Source organism: Piliocolobus tephrosceles, chromosome 9, assembly GCF_002776525.5.
Source record: "Piliocolobus tephrosceles isolate RC106 chromosome 9, ASM277652v3, whole genome shotgun sequence".
In the NCBI taxonomy this organism is placed as follows: domain Eukaryota; kingdom Metazoa; phylum Chordata; class Mammalia; order Primates; family Cercopithecidae; genus Piliocolobus; species Piliocolobus tephrosceles.
In genome coordinates, this window is record NC_045442.1 from 108,998,880 (window position 1) to 109,021,805 (window position 22,926).

At 36.8% G+C, this 22,926-nt stretch overlaps 1 protein-coding gene across 4 annotated transcripts in view; it reads right to left on the reverse strand.

Annotated features, from left to right (window-relative positions):
• The window catches only part of SPAG6 (sperm associated antigen 6), a 62,851-nt gene extending 43,479 nt beyond the window's left edge, over positions 1-19,372 (reverse strand). Inside the window, exons 1-6 of one of the 4 annotated variants that reach the window (XM_023223137.2) lie at positions 19,181-19,347; positions 18,999-19,094; positions 16,775-16,891; positions 8,489-8,614; positions 7,142-7,253; positions 2,828-2,994 (exon numbers count right to left, since the gene is read on the reverse strand). In XM_023223137.2, coding sequence (XP_023078905.1) covers positions 2,828-2,994; positions 7,142-7,253; positions 8,489-8,614 — 405 coding nt within the window. In that variant the 5' untranslated portion in view covers positions 16,775-16,891; positions 18,999-19,094; positions 19,181-19,347. Of the gene's footprint in view, positions 1-2,827; positions 2,995-7,141; positions 7,254-8,488; positions 8,615-16,774; positions 16,892-18,998 lie in introns of all 4 variants that reach the window. The other 3 variants (XM_023223135.2, XM_023223138.2, XM_023223136.1) reach the window with 3 other exon arrangements.
• Positions 19,373-22,926: the final 3,554 nt, after the last annotated feature.

Consider the following 22,926-nt stretch of genomic DNA (forward strand, 5'->3'; position numbering starts at 1 on the left):
CTAGAAATGCTTTTTTTTTAAGATAAAAGCAAATTACTTACCATTTTGTAAATTTTAAATACTGCTTCGTATTTATATTTCCTATAGATACATTGTGTCTGACTAAGAAATGAGTAAATGAAACTAAAACACAAGACTAACATGTTTCTCTTCACATTGCTAAAAAAATTAAATATATATGAAATATGTGGCTGTGACACTCACTATGGTTTTATGCTTAGCATAATGACACAGTGATGGTCTCCTCTTTCTGTTATTAATAAAACCCACTTAATCCCCTATTTTACATTCTAAGTTTCTATTTCTTCACAGTGACTACTAAAAAGTGACTAGTTGACTACAGCACCTGTTTTGAAAGCATTCTATTCACTTAGACTATAATATTGATACAATGAAAATTACAGGAGAAAAAAACACATCGAGTATATCTTAAACATAGTATACCTTAAAAATCAGCATATGTTGCTAATATAAGAAACATGCTATGTTAGTACTGATGTTTTTGATTTGACATATTTTCTTTAGTTTCTTAAATTATATAAGTAACCAAATTTCTACTAATTTACTCTAAATATTACTGTAGAGCTTTGAAGTAGATTCCCATAGATTATTTTCTTACAAATGTGGGGAAAAAATGGTGATACATTTATTTTTATTACCTTAGCTAATTTGACTTTTTATAGTGCAGAATTATCAAATTTACAGACCATTTATGGGTATCAATAGTCACTATTAATTACAGTGCCTATAACTCACACTTTCTGATCTCATTCCCTCTTTCTCCTAATTTTCACTTCTCCAAAATTCCTAACACTCTTCTCTTCCATTCCTCATCAAAAGAAAGGCCAAAAAAAAAAAAAAAACAGCAAAACCACAGGACTTTGTACCTCATAAAGAGGAGATTAAATCTCCTGTGAGAAATGACTTAAAGGCTGGAAGGTGAGGGAGACAGAAGCTGGTGCAAAGGCTTCATGTTTTCACTGCCTCCTCACTTTTCTGCTCTAGTGTTTTGTCTCTCTACAACTAATTAACATTCATTCAACTTAGAAAACTTCTACTGAAAATCTTCTACGTGGGATACCAGAATACAGACTCTGCTCTCAAAAGAAAGAGCTAAGAGTCCAAGAGGAAGAAAGTCCAACAGTATTTGATGATAGAAGGAATATCCACAAGAAAAATAAAATTTCTGTGACTCCCTGTAGAGCTATAACAGGCATTAGTAAGTGACTCTCTGATCTATAAACATAAGGCAAATTTCTGCACCATTAGGATTTATTTTTATTCTGGCAAAATACACACAACATAAAATTTACCATTTTAACCATTTTAAAGTATACAATTTAGTGGCATTTAGTGCATTCACAATGTTGTGCAACCATCACCACTGTCTAGTTCTAGACTATTATCATCACCCCAACAAGAAACTTCTTACCAATAAAGCAGTCACTTCCCATTCCCTTCTCCTTCCAGCCCCTGGCAACCACTAATCTGCTTCTGTCTCTATGGATTTGCATATTCTGGATAGTTCATATAAATGGAACCATACAATCTGTGGCCTTTTGTGTCTGGCTTCTTGCACTTAGCATAATGTTTTTATGGGTCATCTGTGGTGTAGCATTTATCAGTACTTTATTCCTTTTGTGACTAATAATCCATCGTATGGTTACACAACATTTCGTTTACCCATTCATCTGTTGATCGATTTAGGTTGCTTTCACCTTTTGGCTATTGTGGATGCTGCTGCTATGAACATTTGTGTGCAGGCTTTGCTGAAGCATCTGTTTTCAATTCTTTGGATATATAACTAGGAATAGAATTGCTGAGCCACATGGTAACAAATGTTTCACTGACTGCAGACCTGCCAAAGTGTTTTCACAATGGTTGCCCCCATTTTACATTCCTACCAGCAATGTATGAAAGTTCCAATTTCTCCATGTCTTCACCAACACTTGTTATTTTCTTTTTATTTTTTATTATGGCCACCCCAGAAAGTATGAAGTGATACCTCATTGTGGTTTTGATTTGCATTTCTTAATGACTAATGCTGTGGAGCATTAGCTTGTACATATTCTTTGGAGAAATGTCTATTCAATTCCTTCGCCCATTTTTCAATTGGCTTGTCTTTTTGTTACACAAATAGGAATTTAATCCCAAAGATATGTCAAGAAAGCTCTATCCCTAGGTTACGATAAACTAACAGAATAGAATGAACAGTCCAAAACCTACCTACAGGTGGTCCTTAACTACTGTGAAAACCAAATAGCTGGCACTGTATAGAAATAGGAAGTGGTACCAGATAGGAGGGGGAAAAATGGGGCACTTTTAGGTAGTGCTTAACAGAGTTGACATGCCTATAACTTGGTAAAAAAAGATTTCTCAAACCTTCCATTACACATACTTATTCTCTTCCTCTTTTTGGTTGCTTCTCTAGCCCTTGCCTCAAGGCTGTCTCTCACTATTTCCTTTAACTTGGTTTCACCAGCATATAAGGATTACTGAGATCAACTATTTGCCTAGAGTCTACATACTTCCCTAAGACAGATCCGATAGCATTGTTTAAAACTCCCATATATAGAAATACTGCTTTATGTATAATTATCCCCTAAAAAATCTGTTTTCTCCTTATATTATCAATAATAGATAAATGGTGGTTATCGGCACCAAAGCAAAATACCCTAAAAATACTATTACATGCAGCTCAGAGAATTGGAGATTGTGTTAACCCCCTAATAATTCTGATGCCTACAGGCTTGCAACTGTATCCAAACTGTCACATTTTTGAAGATCTAAAACAAAAAACATATAACTAGTTTTTTAAAATTCTTACATTCTGTTCTGCCAATGAATAAACAAGCTGTGGAAGAATGTCGCACTTCACAACAGCTTCTGCTAGGTCATCATTATAATTGGCCAGTCTCCCAAGAGCCAAAGCAGCAGTCTGTTGAATTGTTGGGACCACATCCAGAAGAAGAGTTCTCAGCAAAGACATTACACCTGAGTTAAATTATGAAAGAATAGAAATCAGAAAAATTAAAATTAAAAAGCAAAAATACAATTTGGCATATATGCAGACAGTAAAAATAAAGGGAAAAAATCAGTAAAAACAAAACTATTCACTAAAAACTAATGGAAATTTAGAAGTACCTAACTGGCCAAGACACAGAATAATACAAGCTATAATTATCAAACATGCAGTACAGCATGGAAATAAGAAAGGCTTTGGATTTAGGTAACAATCCCTGATTCAGCAAGTCCTGTCTATATTACCTGATAGGGTTATCATGAGGCCTGCAGAGAAAGGTTGTAGACTATGCTATGATGTCTAGCACAAAAAAGATAGGGCTCCCCCCAGACTTTGCAAATCTTATCTTTCAAGGCTTATTTCAAGGCCTCGCCTGCATATTATCTCCAAATAAATGTCTTGGAGATGAGGAAGCGTATTACTAGTGCTCATCATATTCATCCAAGGGTTGAATGCATAGTAGGTATATCATCATCACCACCACAACAGCAACAAAGTAAAAGTAGCTTATATTTATCAAGGACTTATTATATATAAGCACTGTTCTAAGGACTTTTTTCCATAATAATTCATTTAACTTTTATAACAAAACTATGAAGCAGGCCCTACTATTATGTCTATTTTACAGATGAGAAAATTGAGGCTGAGAAAGGTTGTCACACAACTAATGAATGGTGAAGCAAGGTTATATACTTCATACATTTTTCATTGATAATTGTTAAATAACACATATTGAAAACTGAGGAGGTGGGAAGAGAGATACCAATAGTATTCGTATTGTGGTCATCATACTGGATATTCCAGCTCTTTCTATTAACTTTCCCTTACTGTAAAATCTGCAAAAGAGTCAACTGCTATTTCTGTTTTAATGATGCTGTTTTAGTCTAAGATTACAAGAAAGGTAATGACAGAATTCAAACTATAACAAAGTACCCCTTGACTTTCTACACTTTAATTTACACCAGTCTAGTCAATTAGATATCATTAAATCTTTTCTTTAAAAACGTATCCCAGTTATACACAAAAGCAAATATTACCAGTATTCTTTTATAGTATTATATGCAGAAACATTTGAAATAGAACAAAAAGAAAACATTTACAATAACATCTAAACACTTGATCTTAGCCAAAGGCTGAGAAGCCATTATAGTAATACTTAGGATTAGACTAAAATAAAAGAGTACTAGCAAATAACGTAAGCAGAGAGCAGTGATGCTTATCACAGACACATTTAATGATGTGACCTATGGATTTTCCTAGTTTCCGGTTTTACTTAGTCATTAGTTTTGTGCCTAAGTTGACTAGGTTAGATCATCTTCTATCACCTTTGCAGGTGTGAATACCACGAAGGCTGGTTAGCACTGCAGACACACAGAGCCCCCTGCCCACACTTGGGTCATAGCTCATGTTCAACAAATCCAGTGTTCATGGGTGTTGCTTATATATTATTATCTATACTGTTTGCTAGAGATAATTTCTGAAATATCTCACAACAAAAGTTTAAAGCACAGAACAAGGTATTAGCATGACTACTCAATGTTAACATGGGTTATTTCAGGAAAGGTGGATTTAAAACAATTGTCCATCTCTTTGTAGTTTGCTTTATTACTTCATTCATTGTTGTTGTTGGTTTTTTACTGGGTAAAATACAAATAAAACAAAAATTACCATTTTAACCATTTTTAGGTTTACAGTTTAGTGGAGTTAAGTACATCCACAATGTGTGACCATCAACACTAACTGCCAAACTGTTTTCCCCAGCAGCTCAACCACTTTACATTCCCATCAGTAAAGTACCAAGGTTCCAATTTCTCTACATCCTTACCAGCACTTGTAACTTTCCATTTAAAAAAAAATAACAGCAGGCTGGGCGCGATGGCTCACGCCTGTAATCCCAGCACTTTGGGAGGCCGAGGCGGGCGGATCACGAGGTCAGGAGATCGAGACCATCCTGGCTAACACAGTGAAACCCCGTCTCTACCAAAAATACAAAAATAATTAGCATGGTGGCGGGCATGGTGGCGGGCGCCTGCAGTCCCAGCTACTCGAGAGGCTGAGGCAGGAGAATGGCGTGAACCCAGGAGGTGGAGCTTGCAGTAAGCCGAGATCGTGCCACTGCACTCCAGCCTGGGTGACAGAGCTAAGCTCCATCTCAAAAAATAAATAAATAAATAAATAAATAACAGTCATCCGAATGTGGATGAGGTAGTGTCTCACTGTGATTTTGATTTGCATTTCCATAGCACTGATAATGTTGAGCATCTTATCTGCTCATTGGCCATTTGTACATCTTCTTTGAAGAAATGTCAGGCCAAGCCCTGTGACCATTTTTGAATTGGGCACAGGGTTTGGCCTGACATTGTGTTGTCATTACCGTCGAGCATTACATGTTTTCATTTTTTGTTTTTTGGTTTTTTGGTTTTTTTTTTTTGAATCATAGCTTTGCTGTGTTGCCTAGGCTGTAGTGCAGTGGTGCAATCATGGCTCACTGCAGCCTCAACCTCTCAGGTTCAAGCAGTCCTCCCACTCAGCCTTACAAATAACTGAGTGCACTGTACCTGGCTAATTTTTCTTATTTTTTGTAGAGATGGAGGTCTTACTATGTTGCCCAAGTTGGTCTCAAACTCCTGGGCTCAAGAGAACCTCCCATCTTGGCCTCCCACAGTGCTGGAATTACAGGCATGAGCCACTGTGCTTGGCCTTACTTCATATTTTTTATAACAAATATGCACTATTATAATTAAAATAAATCAATACTCTAAAAACGAAAATCTAAATTTGTTAACATATAAAGTTTCATAATAAATGCATGAATGAGGTAAAAAAAAAAAGTATGCTTAGAATAGCTTTAAAGAATCACAATTAAGTTTCATGTTATTTTTTCCTGATTATTCTGGGCTTTTTATTTTGTTTTTGGGGATATATATATATATATATATATATATATATTTGCCCACTTGATATTTTTATGTAAAGGCAGTGGTTTATCATCTTTTGAAATTTTTCATATTGAATTATATTTTGAATTAAATCTAAAGAACTGTGAACACATATTAAGGATTTAAGAATGAATTAATTTACCTGGCATTCTAATATTTAATTACAAGTGTTTGTTATAGTATTTAATCTACCACAAATCTCCCAATTTTAAAAAATTTTAGTTTATAATTTAGAAGTAAAATATTTTGCCCGCTCAAAAAGGTATTAACAATTCCATATACCCAAGGGAGTATTTGTTTTTTCTTTTGAGATGGAGTCTCACTTACTCTGTCACCCAGGCTGGTACCATCTTGGCCCACTGCAATCTCTGCCTCCCAGGTTCCAGTGATTCTTCTGCCTCAGCCTTTTAAGTAGCTGAGATTACAGGCATGCACCACCATGCCCAGCCAATTTTTGTATTTTTAGTAGAGACGGGGCTTCCCCATGTTGGCCAAGCTGGTCTCAAAACTCCTGAGCTCAAGTGATATACCCACCTTGGCCTCCCAAAGTGCTGGGATTACGGGCCTGAGTCCCCACACCTGGCTGGAATTCTCTTTTTTATATATTTTCTCCATGTTTATATTGCATCTGGCTCATTAAATATTAATATAAGGCCAATAAAATGACTCATAATTCTCTTCCTTCTATTTCTATATCCAATGTCAAAGTTAGGCTTATATGTGAAATGTTTCTGCTCTATTATAATTTTCCTATATTGTTTAGTTTAGACAGTAGCACAGTGAGAATTCTGAAAAATTTTTTAATCTACAAATTTATATAAATAAAAGCTAAAGTGTCCATCTGAAATATCTGTTGGAATAACCTTATTCAATAAATGACCTTCCATAAGGTCATTTTTATTGGAGAAGAAAATAAATTCTCAAAAATAGTACCCCAAATTTCTAGTCCTTAAATTGCCTCTTAGTGTTTCATAATTATCAGTCCCCATGTGCTTCTCTTCCTCTAAAGAGACATGTTTTTACCTCTTACATATATTAAACATGGAGACTTTGTTATTCTAACTACAAGTTCCTCTTAAAAATACAGATAAATATTCAAGGAAACTGCAAAAAAAATGGTGACAATGAAAGGAAGGAAGGAAGGAAGGAAGGAAGGAAGATAAAAAGAAATTTTTCTTACCTTCCTGTCCATTAGGTAGCCAGAAATCCATGGTGCGTGAATGCAAGGAAATGTACAGTTCACAAATTAAAGTAGTCTGAATAGTTGCCACAATATCTGATAAACAAGGCCTCTAGTAAGGAGCAAATGACATCACTGGGGTTCAGCTGAAGGACTCAACATATACTATGTAATATTATATTCAATACTAAAAATAACAATTCACATATTAAACTCAATTATCTATAAAAACAATTGTCTGCTCTATGAAAACTGATGAAATTATGTGAAAATATTTTTGAAATTTAACTTAAAGATAAATCTTTACAATGCTCCTATACACATAATTTATAGCTTTGAGTTCTTGTCTATTTTTCTTATTCTAGTGCTATACTGAAAACACTACTTTTGTTTTTGTTTTGTTTTGCTTTGTTTTGTTTTGTTTGAGACATGGTTTTGCCATGTTGCCCTGGCTGGTCTTGAACTCCTGGACTCCCAAAGTATTGGGATTACAGGTGTGAGCCACCATACCTGGCCTGAAAACACTGCTTTTAATTCCCACATTGCAATCCAGTTATGAAAAAGACAAAAACAAGAAGCCACTCAAAAACAAACAAATAAACAAATAGCCACACTGATCCTGTCCACAGTCATTCATTCAAAACAGGTATCAGGGCTAACCATGCAGCAAGCAATAGGAATAATATATGACTTAAGGTTTCTTGACATCTACTGTCAAGAAACTAATAGTCTAGTGAAGGAGATTATAAAATACCCTCAAAACAATCACAACTTTTTCATTTAATTTGTTATAACACAATGTAGGGCAAATTATTTTATTTTGCATGCCAGTGACATATAGAAATCATCAGGAAGAAAATGTCAAGTTTTTCCAATGACAAAAAACACCTCATTCATTCTTATATTTCAAGCATATAATTTATATACATATTACCTCAGTCTGCTATTTTACAAAGACATTTAACATTGCAACTTTGTTCCTTTAAAAACAAGTACCGCCCCCAACAAGTTTACCTATGTAACAAACCTGCACGTGTACCCCTGAACTCAAAATAAAAGGTAAATGAAAAATAAAACAAACAGTATCTGCAAACTGGGCCTTCAGTCCACTTATGTCATAGTAAAGTTATCTTGTTGCCCTGGTTACCTCTAACCTGCTTTGTTAATTTTTTTTATCATGGCAAAATATACATAACAAAATTTATCAATTAAACCATTTTAAGTGTACAATTAAGTGGCACTGAGTACATTTACAGTGTTGTGCAACCACCACCACTATCGATGTCCCGAACTTTTTCATTATCCCTAACAGAAACTCCACACCCAGCTGTGTGCTGTGGCTCATACCTTTAATCCCAGCACTTTGGGAGGCTGAGGCAGGAGAATCACTTGAACCGGGGAGGTGGAGGTTGCAGTGGGCAGAGACAGTGCCACTGCACTCCAGCCTGGGTGACAGAGTGAATGAGACTCCATCTCAAAAAAAATCAATCATAAAGTTATAAAATATGTTAAATATTTGTTACTATAAATTTTACAAAGCTTTAAACATTCAAATTCCAACAATATGCTTCATTTTAATCTAAAGCTACATTCTATGCAACCACTTACTATGAAACTGCTACTACAGTTCATTAAAGTTTTACAACAAGTGATTTATGCACAAAATTAACCAATTACACAGTAAAGGATTCACCTTTCACTGTCAATATTACCATCTGACTCAGGCATTCTTTCTGGGGTCCAATAAGAAAGAATATAATAGAAACTTCGTGCTTTACAAACAGAAGGAAGCTTACATGACTGCCCATGTTGACAGACAACAGAGTAAGGTGGTTAAAAGCATTAATCTAGAGGAAAACTAATTAGATTCAAATCTGGAGTCTGCCACTTCTTAGCTGAGGGACCTTGGCAAGACTACTTAACATCTCTGTGCCTCAGTTCCCTCAAATTCTAGGACTACTCACACAGTTATTGTGAGAATTAGATAAAGTTTCTAAGGTGCTAGGAAGATTAGAACAAAATAAACACCATCAAGTGCTTGATAAATAAAAAAGCTAAAGAAATCAGTTCCCTAAATTTACTATATTTTCATCAACATGATTTTATTATTAGTGAATGACTCATTAATTAATACCATCCATTGTAATGAAGAACTATTAAAAGTTCAATGGCCCCTGGGGAATTCTTGAATTGGTTGATTTGGTTTCTTCCAGCCTTTATTGATTATATACCTCTGGCCATTGTTCCTGCATTTGATTAAGAAATCACAGATTTTAGTATCACATATCTATTTGCCTTGTTTTCTTGAAATACTTCTTCAGACATAAAGTCAATTGTGATTTAGGGCCTTATCCCTTATAACACACAAAAAGTCCTGTAATTTATTTAAAGTGTCAGAATGAATCACAAAAACTATGGCCTTTTTACATAGAATTCAATTGTAATAGTAAATAATTCAAGAAACTATTATGAGCAAGAATAATCTATTTTCTCCTTTGAAATTTATTCTCATTAGCTATAGTATCTTCCAAGTTTTGTTTGGTGATTCAGTGTTGATTCAGTTGTTTGTGAGTAAAGGACTACCATACCTGATATAACATTTTTGAGTGGGAAGGGCTGAGAGGAAGATGGGATGGGGACCAGCACATCATAAATTCATTCACTTATGTAGCAAACACTTATATAGCATTTCCTATGTGCCAGGTACCTCTCTAAGAAATTGACAAATAGTAACCCATGTAACCTTCATTACAATCCAGTGAGGTAGATGCTCTTCATGGCTCGAGTCTATGCTCTCCCGTTTCTCCTCCCTGCTGTCTATCACAGCCCATTTGCCAAGAAAAACTGGCCTATGACCCAGGTTTGGAATGTATACCAAAGGGTATAGTCTGTTGAATTCATATTATTTCTACCATTAGCATTAATCATAACTGTCTTCCATTGGTACTATATGAAACCAAAATTTAATTCATTTTTTCAGTGCAACCGTCTGACTCTTTTCTTTTCTTTTTTTTTTTTTTTTTGAGATGGAGTCTTACTCTGTCACCCAGGCTGGAGTGCAGTGGCGCGATCTCAACTCACTGCAACCTCCGCCTCCCAGGTGCCTCAGCCTCCCAAGTAGCTGGGATTACAGGCGCCAACCACACCTGGCTAATTTTTGTATTTTTAGTAGAGATGGGGTTTTACCATGTTGGCCAGGCTGGTCTCGAACTCCTAACCTCAGGTGATCCACTCACCTTGGCCTCCCAAAATGCTGGGATTACAGGCATGAGCCACCATGCCTGGCCAGCTGTCTCTTGATTAGGTCCCAGCCATCACTGTCTGTCTGTGAGATTCTCAACTGAGTAAGATTTAGAACATGAAAGCTATGTAAAGTTGGATTTGCATTATACTCTAGATAAAATGACTAGAACTTAACATATTTACAATTACATGAGGAAATATAAAATGGGCTTTTAATATACTTTTCAAATGAACACGTTAGTTCCACATATCCAAATCTTTCTTTCCAGCTATCTCTCTCCTGAGCCCTAGCACTGTACATCACCATAGTCACTGATGTATGGATATCCCAGACACGCTTCAACCACTGAAGAGTAAAATCACCATTTCTCTCTGCTCTTTGCATTCTTTCTCTACAGATGAATGGTGCTAATGTGTCCAAGCAACCAGAAGTCCAGGAGTCATCTTGAAGTAATCTCTCACCTTACCTGCCCCAACCCCTACTCACTCCTAAGTCACCGAGTCCTGCAGATGTTACCTCTTTAATATTTCTTATCCAACATGACTGCTATAGCAAAAATGAGCACCCACTCTCCTGATCCTGATTTAACCCCCTCCTATCTACTCTCCAAAACTGCTAAAATTGCCTTTCTAAAACACAAAGTGGATCCCATGATTCTCCCAATTAAAACACTTCAATGGCTTTCCATCAATTTCAGGAGAAATCTAAACTTCATATGAGGCCCTTCATAATTAGGCTTGTTTCTTCTCCAACCACGACTGACTCTCCTCTTCTTGCCCTATTATCCTGAGCTCCAGTCATACTAAATAAACATTGGCCTTTTCCATCAGCACAACCTTTTCTCTTGTCTTCGTGCCTTTACACATAATGTTCCCTCTACCTGAATGCCATTTCACCTGGCTAACTCCCAGGAAATTCAGCACAGTATCTGTGCAATTATATACCTCCTCCTAGATGTCTCCCTTGAACGATACCCCTCATTCCCAAATCTTGAGTAAGGTGCCCTTCGAATAAACAATAATTTATTTATATGTCTCTCCATTAGCAAATAAACCACTTCAGCACAGGGAATATGCCTCCTATTTTTGTAGGGTCAGCATCTAAACATCCATCTGGCACTTGGACACTCAATAAATGTTAATTGAATAATGAATAAACCAGCTGTGAAAATTAATGTGCAATTTTATCTCTTTTCCGGTAAATTTTAGTTAAAATAAAAGCAAAATCAGTAATATTGTGCTCACAGTTATTTTCTTTTTAGGTACAAGAAGTCAGGTACATGCATAGCACTATTAACATAAATTCATAAAGCTTTAAGGAACTCAAATGGGTCATTCAAACTGTTTCCTCACCTAAAATCACCCCATACTGTGTAGACAAAACTCTATTTTAATTTGAAAGTCTTTTTAGAAAGCTGCCAATGTTGAATTAGTCCTGTCTTCTTTTACTAATGTGTTTTCTCTTTTACAGTAAATACCTAATTACATCCATCTGTTTGCAGAAGACTGAAATCAGGAATGGGGCAGCACAGAGAATAAACAGGACAGTACTAACAGGATTATCTGCTCCAAGAGTTTTCAAGGGTAACATGTCAAGAGAAAATGTATGGAAGGCAATCAGTTTGAAAAATCTATCTTTAGATAGAATTAATGTTTTATTTTATTCACACTTCACTACTCTAAAATATTTGAAATAGTTTACTCCAAAATATTAATATATGTACACAAAGGTACGTACACAGTACCATCTCCCCTACGTAGTGGGGAGAAGAACTGATATTTTATCAGAAATGTAGGTTAAAGATAGCTGCTGTAACTGAGTTCTGAACAGAGCACTGTTTCCTGACAGCAAAAGTAAAAAGGAAAACGTTTTGTGAATAAAAATAAGCAGGAACATGTTTTTCCTGAGATTTCATATCTAGCACCTATATATTATATATTATACCTATATCATGTAATAGTTAATAAATATTTTGTTGCTGGGTGTGGTGGCTCACACCTGTAATCCCAGCACTTTGGGAGGCCCAGGTGGGCAGATCACCTGAGGTCAGGAGTTCAAGACCATCCTGGTGAAACCCCGTCTCTACTAAAAATACAAAAATTAGCCGGGTGTGGTGGCACATGCCTGTAATCCAAGCTACTAGGAAGGCTGAGGCAGGAGAATCACTTGAACCCGGGCGAGTGAGCAGAGACCGCACCATTGCACTCCAGCCTGGGTGACAAGAGTGAAACTCCGTTTCAAAAACATAAATAAATAAATAAATAAATAAATAAATAAATATTTGTTGAATATACAATTATATCTTCATATTACAAATTTAACAAGATAGACAATGTCTTCACAGATTTATAGCAGCTACTGGAAAATCTAAGCATCTATTTTTTAAAATAATCCCTCAATTTTTTTTAAAAAAAGGGGGATATATTATTAAACTAAGTCTACAAAGACATTTATATGGGAAACTAATATAATCTAGCCTATGAATATACTTTAATAGTGATTCTAACTTGACACAGGTATAGAACACAGAATATTTAGAAAAGTGAATAGAGATCATTTCATTTAGACACACACACGCGCGCACACAAATATCACTTGTTTTCAGCAAGAATTTTAACACAAACTGAATAAACAATAAATTTTAAATTGAGCCATCCTTATGAAAGAAAGCATGGAATATATGGGAAAATCAAGATTTCACTTGGAAAATTAGGGAGGCCTGACTTGTATTCGCACAGGCCATTCCACCCACTACAAGACAAGGCCAAATTTTTTCTGAGGATATAGCCCTGCATTTCTCCTAAGGCCAGTACAACCACTCAATAGAAATCCCAAAGTTCTGCCCCCAAGAACAAAAAGTACTTCACACAAAGCATGATTAAAAAGCAAGAAATGTTAAGTATATACTCACATCAATCAATCAACAAACACCAAGTGCCTCCCACTTCACTGTATTCTACCCCTGGGTATTCCAGGAGAGCAGTCAGTGAGTCACAGGCAGCTGACGGCCCAGGGCTCTGAAAAATTCTCCTCTAGCCTGCACTTCATGCAGACAGGGTCTCAGTCCAAGGTAGTCTCTGCAGGACTACCTTGGTTCCCAACTTCCAGTGGATTACAAACTTTCCTCTGGGTGCATTTAAAGAGCTCCTGGTTTGGTAAGATTCTAATTAGAAGCCCAAGGAAGCCTAAAGGCCCTCTGGAGATCTGAGGCCAGCTTAAACACTAAATACTACTCCCACTCCCTGAAACCTGCAGGCATTTATCAATTAAAGTTAGCCTTCTGCATCTGGCCTCCACTCAAACTCCCACAATAGTCCTCAAGGAGACCTCCAAAGCCACCAAATTTCCCAGTTATTGGACAGCCACTGGTACTCAAATACCTAAAGACAGCACTTGTTTCAACAGTTAAAACCGAGGTTTATTAGGAATTCCTAGAATCACATAAAATAGTTTACTAATACGTACAAGTTAAGGTAGAAAGAGCACAGAATGAGGCAGTATTAAAAATGAGTTCTAGTTCCAGTTTGGGTCCTAACTCACTTTGTGAAGAGAACAATTATCCAACCTGTGGATGTGAAAACAATTACTACTTCAAAAAACTTTTCTTCCTCATTCAGTTACTCCTTCCTTCATCCTAAATCATTCTGATTATGCTATGCATGGAATTTATGCATAGCATAATGGGGTTAGTGGAGTTAGTGGGGAAAACAGAAATACTGGGAGCAAGGGTAGCGTAAATTGAGAGATTTAATTTACTGTGAGGGTTCAGGCAAGATTTCCTTGAGGAATCAGCACCAAAACAGAGCCATAAAGACTGAGTAGAAATTAGTTAGTCAAATAAGTATAGGGAAAGATTCCAGGCAGAAGTGCAAAGGTCCTGAAATCTCATTCAAATGTAAAATAGGATTATGGCATACCTAAATAACTTTTCAAAAACTTTTGAAAATATCAAAACTTTAATCTATAAAATTTAACCTACGAAATTTGCTATTTGTAAGCCTCATCTTTCTTATAGGCTCATCTACAGTTTGGATTTTTTTTAATTGTCCATTTTTTTTCCTAAGGAAACAATGAGAGCCTAACCCTGACTCTATTATTTTCTACCATGTACCAATGCTTAGCTAACAAAACAGATCAATGCCCATGTAGGAACAGTGGTTTGGAACACTGAATAAAACTCTGACTTAAGCTTTTGTTTTTAGAACATATTGTTTGGTGCATACAAAATCAGAATGTGTATAGTTCCCTGGCATATTTTCCACGTAAGCATATGTAACAAACCTCTCTATCCCTATCTTTTAAAAAGAAGTTAGTGTTTTGAGTTAATTATCGTTCACATTCACAACTGCTAAGACTCCTTTTATACCAAAAAAAAAAAAAAGTCAAACTTAAATAGCATGATTGGTTTAATTTTTTGTAGTTGCTTTGTTAATTTTCTTTTGTTTCAATATTCTTTGAAACAGCAGGTTTGTAAGAGGATCATAACACATGTACATATCAAAGTATGTCTTAAATACATGATAAATGCTTACTCAGGGTTTTTCCTTCTCATAGCATATTAAGAGGTACTAGATAGTTAATCTGGAGCTTTTATCCTGCTCCAGATACATGTAATCTAAAATTACTTTATGTCAACAACATATTTGACTTATTTTCTTGAATTCTGAACCCATTAAATTGACTCAATCTGAAAATTAGCTTCATACAGGTGCACATGTAAAGTGTTATACAAACTTATTTATTCCTACTCTTCTGAAAATGTTCCTAACTACTGATTTGCTATGTTTTACTATAGGTTGTAATATGTGAAATTTTGAGTAATATTTTAAACTTTACCCCACTTATATAAATAGCTGGTTCAGGAAAAGTTTATTTTATATAGCTAAGTTTAAAAGTCATTTTCTTGGAGCTTTTATTAGTGTATTTCGAAAGACCTCCTAAACAGAACTAAAAGTGGCCTGGTATTCCAATAAGCCACAAAACATGTTTTTTTATATTTTATAACTAACAAAACACCTCCAATTGCTGAAATTTTACATTTGGTAGAAGCAACAATGTATTGTCTCTACTATTACAGTCATGTGTTACTAATTATTCAGACAGGGGAAGTATCAAAATTTATTTTTAAATAGCTGCAAGAGGTAATGGTTCGAATATAGAATTTGAGAGTACATAAAGAAATTTTATAACAGACATTAAACTTTTTAATTGTTCATATGTGTTCTTTTAATTTAGAAGGAATAAAACCTCAGTGAGAAAAAAAAGAAAAAACACCTCAAGGTTATAGATGCTTTGTACACAGTTCTTTCTAGTAATAATTTTGCTTAGAAATCAAACTTACTGCCCAGGCATGGTGGCTCATGCCTGTAATCCCAGCACTTTGGGAGGCTGAGGCGGGTGGGTCATTTGAGGTCAGGAGTTCAAGACCAGCCTAGCCAACATGGTGAAACCCCTTCTCTACTGAAAAAAAAAAAAAAAAAAAAATACAAAAATTAGCCAGGTGTGGTGGCACACACCCATAATCCCAGCTACTCGGGAGGCTGAGGCAGGAGAATCGCTTGAGCCTGAGAGGCAGAGGTTGCGCTGAGCCGTGATAGCGCCACTGCACTCCAGTCTGGGCAACAGAGTGAAACCCTGTCTCAAAAACAAACAAACAAAAAACAAAAAAAGAAAGAAATCAAACTTACTGTTTTCCAAATAACTCTGAAGAAAAGATCTTGCAACATACTTTATCTGCTTTGGCAATTACTTTGGACATATTTAATAAGGCAAATTCTCTTATTAGCATATCAAAAACACAATAAAAAAGATCAGAGACTTGAAATAAATACTCCACTGACAATTTTCACCTTTAATATTCCTTTCACATAGAATAATTTGAAATATTCTTTATGAGGGAATTACTGGTTTGATCATGATCCCTATATGGAAAATATTTTTTATATTATCTTGGATCCATGATATATATTTACTTAGCATATTGGAGGGAAAAGTGAGAAAACAAACAAAATCTTCCTAGATATGTAGACAGTATGTCAAAGTCAGGAGTAAAATGCATTGGTATCTTAAGCTACCAAAATGAAGGCATTTGACTGAAAAAATGGTTGATCATAATGTAGAATTGATTTATACATACTGAGGCTCATTCTAAAGCAGTTTTAAATCCATTGTAATTTTTTAAAAGAACAAAATCATTTGAATGGTTAATTGACTATTAAGAAAGAAAACTGGCCCGGCCGGGCAAGGTGGCTCACGCCTGTAATCCCAGCACTTTGGGAGACCAAGGCGGGTGGATCACGAGGTCAAGAGATCGAGACCATCCTGGCCAACATGGTGAAACCCTGTCTCTACTAAAGATACAAAAATTAGCTGAGTGTAGCGGTGTGCACCTGTAGTCCCAGCTACTCAGGAGGCTGAGGCAGGAAAATCGCTTGAACCTGGGAGGTGGAGGTTGTAGTGAGCCCAGATCATGCCACTGCACTCCAGCCTGGCAACAGAGCAAGACTCTGTCTCAAAGAAAAAAAAAGAAAGAAAAGTTTTCATAACAAAGCTTACAGGTTATTTTTTAATCAAAAGAATAAATACATTGAAATATTCATTATGTCTCTGTTTAAAATTGCTAAAAGAATGCTTGAATTGAATCTAGATAACATGAAATACGTTAAAGGTAAGTTCCTCAGGGAAAGAAACATTTTAGCATGCTACCCAGATATTAGTGAAGTGCAGAGAATTTCAAAACATAAAGTTATATTCCTTTCATATTTGTCTTTCCTAAGCCAGACCATAAGTGTAGAATCTTATATCTAAGCCACTTATACTGTCAGTTTGGATTAAATTCCATTGTGAACTCTACATTGCACTCTTATGGGAGGAGCTAACCTGTCACTACTAACTAAAACATGATACTCCGTATCTTAAATGTATACTTTAACATCTCAGTATTAAAATTTAAAAATAATATCAATTATTTTCCTATTTTAAAAGTTTTAGTTTGGCCCTATTCATATTGTCCAGAAAGTAAATCTTTGTTAAGTAGTAAGTGTCCATTCACAAAGGTCATTGAGAGTGACTGAGAGAAAAAACTTTAAAAGTTTACACTTTAAAATGTACTTTTAAATGCACTTCTAAAATGTAACATGTTCTAATACCTTAGTCTGTGTTGGTCTGTGTATATGAAATACTATGTGCCCAGTATTGTTCTGGGTAACTTGAGGAGTACGAGTGCACACACATACACACAGAATACAGAAAATTAACCCATATAAAACAACTATAGAACAAAGGATTATCAATTCTGAAATGACAAAATTTTAGAAATGGAGAACAGATTAGTGGTTGCCCAGGGTTAGGGACAGCAGGAGGTGTGTGTGGCTATAAAAGGGCAACAGAGAGGATCCTTGTGATTATGAAAGTGTTCTGTATCTTGACTGTGCTGGTGGTGGATACATATGGAATAAAATTCTATAGGACAAAACACACACACACACGAACAATTAAAAGGAGAAAACCTAAATAAGATCAATGAATTTTTATCAGTGTCAATGTCCTCCTTGTGATATTGCACTACAGTTTTGAAAAATGTTACCATTGTGGGCAACTGAGTAAAGGGTACACGGGATCACTCTGTATTATCCCTTACAGTTGTGAATCTACAATTATCTCAAACTAAAATGCTTTTAGATTATAAAATACACTTTATTGTAAATACATGCCCCCCAATAAAAACACACAAGGAATGAATATCAAAAATCCTAGTGACAAAACGAAGTATCACATAGGTGCAGTAGTAATTCCCCTCAAAGAAACCCAGAGTAATCATTACACCTTAAGTATTCTTAATATCAGTATGTTCTCAATTTTTTTAAATTATGTGTTAGTTTTAAAGATCACATCCTATAAACTGAAGATTTCTCATGACACAGTAGTGATAAAATGCTACCTTACAGTTCAGATGATGGTAGAATCATCCAAAAAAAAAAATGAAGAAGAAGAAGAACCATCTTTCTCTTACCAGTTTATGTTATGAGATAAGAAGATCTCTCCCTCTCTCCCCCTCTCACATCTGCAAGAGTTCGGACTGAGGACTACAATGAACTAGCCACAAAGATTGCACAAAGTCTGGTCTCTGTCTACTTTGAATTTCTTAGAAAAAATTTAAGCATATCATTCCTTTTTCACTAAAGCAAGACGAGAAATCACGTATAAACCACTGGAATTGCTTTGCGGTGAGGAAGTCGAAGGTGATCAAAGGCAGGGTGACACGCAAAATGGCACTTGGATATAATGGGTCTCATTACGGTAGAGTCCCATTCACGTAAAATGACCTCCAGGCAATTCCTAGGGCCTCGACTTTGAACCTGACACTTGCCTGTGTGCAATGAAGATGGAAATAGGGACATCGGGTACCTCCCACACCCATCTGGAAGCTTCACCCTCTCGGCCTGAACCCCAAAGACCCGCTGAAAAGAATGGATGCTTTTGCGAACTCCCGTCCCCACCCTGCGGCTCCCCAAGAGCTCCATGGGCAGGGGAGCGGGGCAGAGGCGTCGGGGACTCAGTGCACGGGGCGAGGCCGGTGATAGGGGGCGACGCGGGTTCGGGCTCCGGGCTCACCCGCTTTCTGCAGCGTCTCGATGTTTTGGGGTCTGGTCGCCAGCTCCGCCACCATCTGCACGAACTGGGTCCTGGCCTTCTGATATTGCTCAAACACTGCGGGAGAGAGAGTCGGTGGACCCCGCCGCAACCGGGTCTCCTAGCCGCCAGCCCGTCAAGGCGCCTGCCCGCCCCGGCCCTACCTTGCAGCACCTGCCTCTGACTCATGACGCCCCCGCCACGGTCTCCCCTCCTTGAGCTCTGCGGGGAAGCGGCTCGGCCTGCGAGTCAGCCCGGAGGGCAATCGTGGCGACGACTCGGCCTCCGACGGGAGCCTCTTCTCTGTGTATTAGCGTCTCCCGGGCAACCTACCGGAACCGGAACGCGGCCGTCTTGTGGCAACGGCCAGTCCCGGGCGTGACGTCATGGCCGCGGTGCCTGTGCTCACTGCGCGGGGCGGCAGCGCGAAGACCCCCGAGCTCGAGGACTGGGACTGCAAGGACTCTCAGCGCGCCTGTCTCGCGGAGCCGCTGGGACGTCGCGCGCCGTCGAGTGTCCCTCCACCGCCTGGAGGTCGGAGCTCCTTACAAAGCGACCCCAGATCGGCGTGGTGTCCTGACTGCGGCGTGGGTCGAGACCGAGCGCCGGGAGGGCCCCACGTGCCAAGGGAGCCTGGTTCGAGTGCGGCCAGACGAGAAAACTGCAGCCCTGGAGTTGTCTGAGCTTCGACGGTCCCGAGAAATCTCACATGTGACATTGTAGAATCCGATCAACACAAGAATGTTAATGCAAAACTTAAGATGCATTGACATTTAACACTGCACTGACAGTAAAACACTGATTTAAGAATCCGTGTTTTCCTTTGTAACCCGCTGTTATATACCTGGCATTCCTGGTTTCAAGATTCCTGGAGGAGCAGGACAACTATGTTCATACACTTAATTACACAATACAAAAGCATTTAAAGAGCACTCAGAGACTCAATGAAGAAAGCAGATGAGGAAAGGATGTGATAAATGTCCTGTCTTCCCTGGCTTTCTCCTTATGACTACTAATTTTGCTGTTTCCTCACTTTTATGTGATTTGTAAACATTTTGTCTTAGTCTTTTAAATTTAGGCTTCGTTATGTTGATGAATGACATCTCCAATAGAAAAGGAGAGAGAACCTTTACCTGGAAAACCAGACTTCCCTATCTTACATAACTTGAACCCTCTACCCAGTGTCTTTTAACAAAATTGAAGTACTTAGTCTATCACTGGTTTCTAGCTTGTCTCTGAAAACTATATACCAGTTGTTTCAATGACAGTTGTCAACTTTAAATGTTCCTCCATCAGAAACTACAATTTCACCAGATGTCAAGTGGATACATAGCCACAGATGCTGCTAAGTAGTGCCAAGACAGGAAACCCCTTGATACTTCTTCAACAGAAGGGAGCATGCAAACTTAGCTGGTTCTATATTTGGAATGAGTCCTCTATAATAATCTTTGAGATCTCACCCGGACCTGAGCTCTTTGATGAAGTCCTGATATTTTGTGGAGCTCCAAATAGTTGGGGAATTGACCAGCAATCAGAGAGAAGAACAAGTGTGTTTAGTCGGGTCCCTAATACCCGCAAAGAGCAGGTACATGTCTTCTGCTTCTGCAGCTCACAAGCCAGTGATGGCCATAATCTTTTTACTTAACTCAAAGTCATAAGTTTTACAGTGATATCTATATTTCCCTATGGGAATATGTCCTTTAAAATTAAAGTTGTGTGTTCCCATTTAGAGACACGGGAGGAAACAGATTGAGTAAATAATTAAGATTGCAAATAAGCCTTGTAATTTTCAGTTCCTTGTTGAATGATGAAAAAAAAAAACCCCTTAAAACTAAAAGTTTTTATATTTGGTTTCAGTCCTTAAACAAACAATTCAAACTCTTAAGCTACGCCAACTGCCATTTTTAGCAATTGCTTTACTCTTTGCTTTCTATTTTAAAAGTGTTAAGAGCTCAATAGAGGGAGAAGTCTAAACCTATAAACACAACACAGTATGGGATGCTACTAAGTTCTTTGAAAACATACGTTCAAAAGCTATGTAAATTGCTTTAGAGTCTGAGTATCTGTTATTAACAATACCTTTAATTGTATTGTTCCTGATAAAACATAAAATAGGATGCCCACTTCATATCTGAAATTGGACATATTAAAGAAGCTAGATCTTTGCTCTTTATTCTAGTTTCCTTCTTAAAAAAATCTTAAAAACTAAATGGAAAAATGTATGTAACACAGAGTGTTTATAATATGCATATAAGTGAAATTATCAGTAATTCAAACATAAAATATGGCAGATTACTTTTACTGACAAGAAAACCAATCTGTATTTTCTGACCTATTTTTCAATGTACTGACTCTAAAACAAAACACTATTCTGTTTTCTAAAGTTAAATGAATGTCCCATGACACATACACACTTCTAAACTAACAGTTAAGCAATGAAGAAGAAAACAATTCAAAGGGATACTTCGGTATTTTAAAAAGTATTACAGGAAGATTACTGTTCTTAAAGTACCAGCTGACTTTAGAGATATACAATGCAACTGGCACATAAGAATATACGTTTGATTGAGAATGAACTATTAGCTGAACAACTTGCAAAAAACTGTTTCCATGATAGGTTTGTTTGGAAGCCTTTGGCTACTTTTGTAAAAAGCTCATCATAATATGTAACTTCAAAATCACTTTTTCAAATAATTCTTCCTTTATGAAAATGAGACTGAAAATGACAAAATAAAGCCAGTTTTAAAATCCTGTTGTTTCTCTTTGCATATCTCCTTTGAGAATTCAGAAAATCCCACTATCATGGGAATATATGCTATACATGCCTAAAAGCTTTGCTAATTTTAACATCCATGTATTTTTTCTTCAGTTCCTAGCTAAATTTTAAAATTTAAACAAACATTTATATATGCTAATTAGATATTAACATCAGCATTTTAAAACTGTCATTGAGTTGAATCAAGTGTTATATATATTCTTCATCAAGCCTAACATGTATTCATTATCAATGTGTGTCAAACACCTTGCTAATAAAAGAATGTGCCTTTCTTCCAGGACATGAAGTCTAGCAGGAGATAGACATCACTTCATTCTACCAGCATATACCGCAGCCTGCATTCATTCAATGGGCATGAACTGCAGTCTGACACTATTTTAAGGACTGTAATTGCTCTAACTGCTATTAGTGTTTTGGGGGCAAAGATGAGGGACTTATAGTAAAGCAGGCGAAGAAGTGAGCATACCTAAAACATCATTTAAATAATAAAAGGCTTCTTGTTTTTAATAAAAATTAGCTGAGTTCTGTGCAGCTATGAAATTTCCCTCCCCTAAAATATTTTCCCCAAAATCATTGTTAGCATTTAAGAAGGCATTCAACTGGCAATTGCATGTAATTACTGAAGTTATGAGACTACATTAATCATTTTGCAAACACTAAACTTAAAATAACTAAAATAACTCCATAGTTACATACAGGAATTAAAAATAAAGGCATTACTTAGTCCATAACCAAGTTAGTGGAACAGAAATATTACCTATAATGATGAAAGTAAATATGACTGTCTTAAATGGTGCACCCCGCCTATTTTGGGAAATAATGTCAGGATTTTAGGTCTGAGCCGACCATCCAGTTATTTCATCAAGTTTGTCAGCAGAGCAGAAGAGACTTGTACACTTGCATCCGGGAAGGGAAGATTAACATTTCTATGCATGTTTTGTGTTGATGCCTTACTCCCTATTCTTGGCTTTTCAAACCTTTAAAGTCAACTCTTTGCATTTTAAAGTTTTTCTTTTTAGCGTTAAGGTCAATGTCAAGATGACAGTGGTTTAACTGGTCCCAAATTCCTAAATATATACCTGTACCTGTCTTCCTTTCCAGTAATTCAGAGGATGAAGAGATGGAACTAATCTT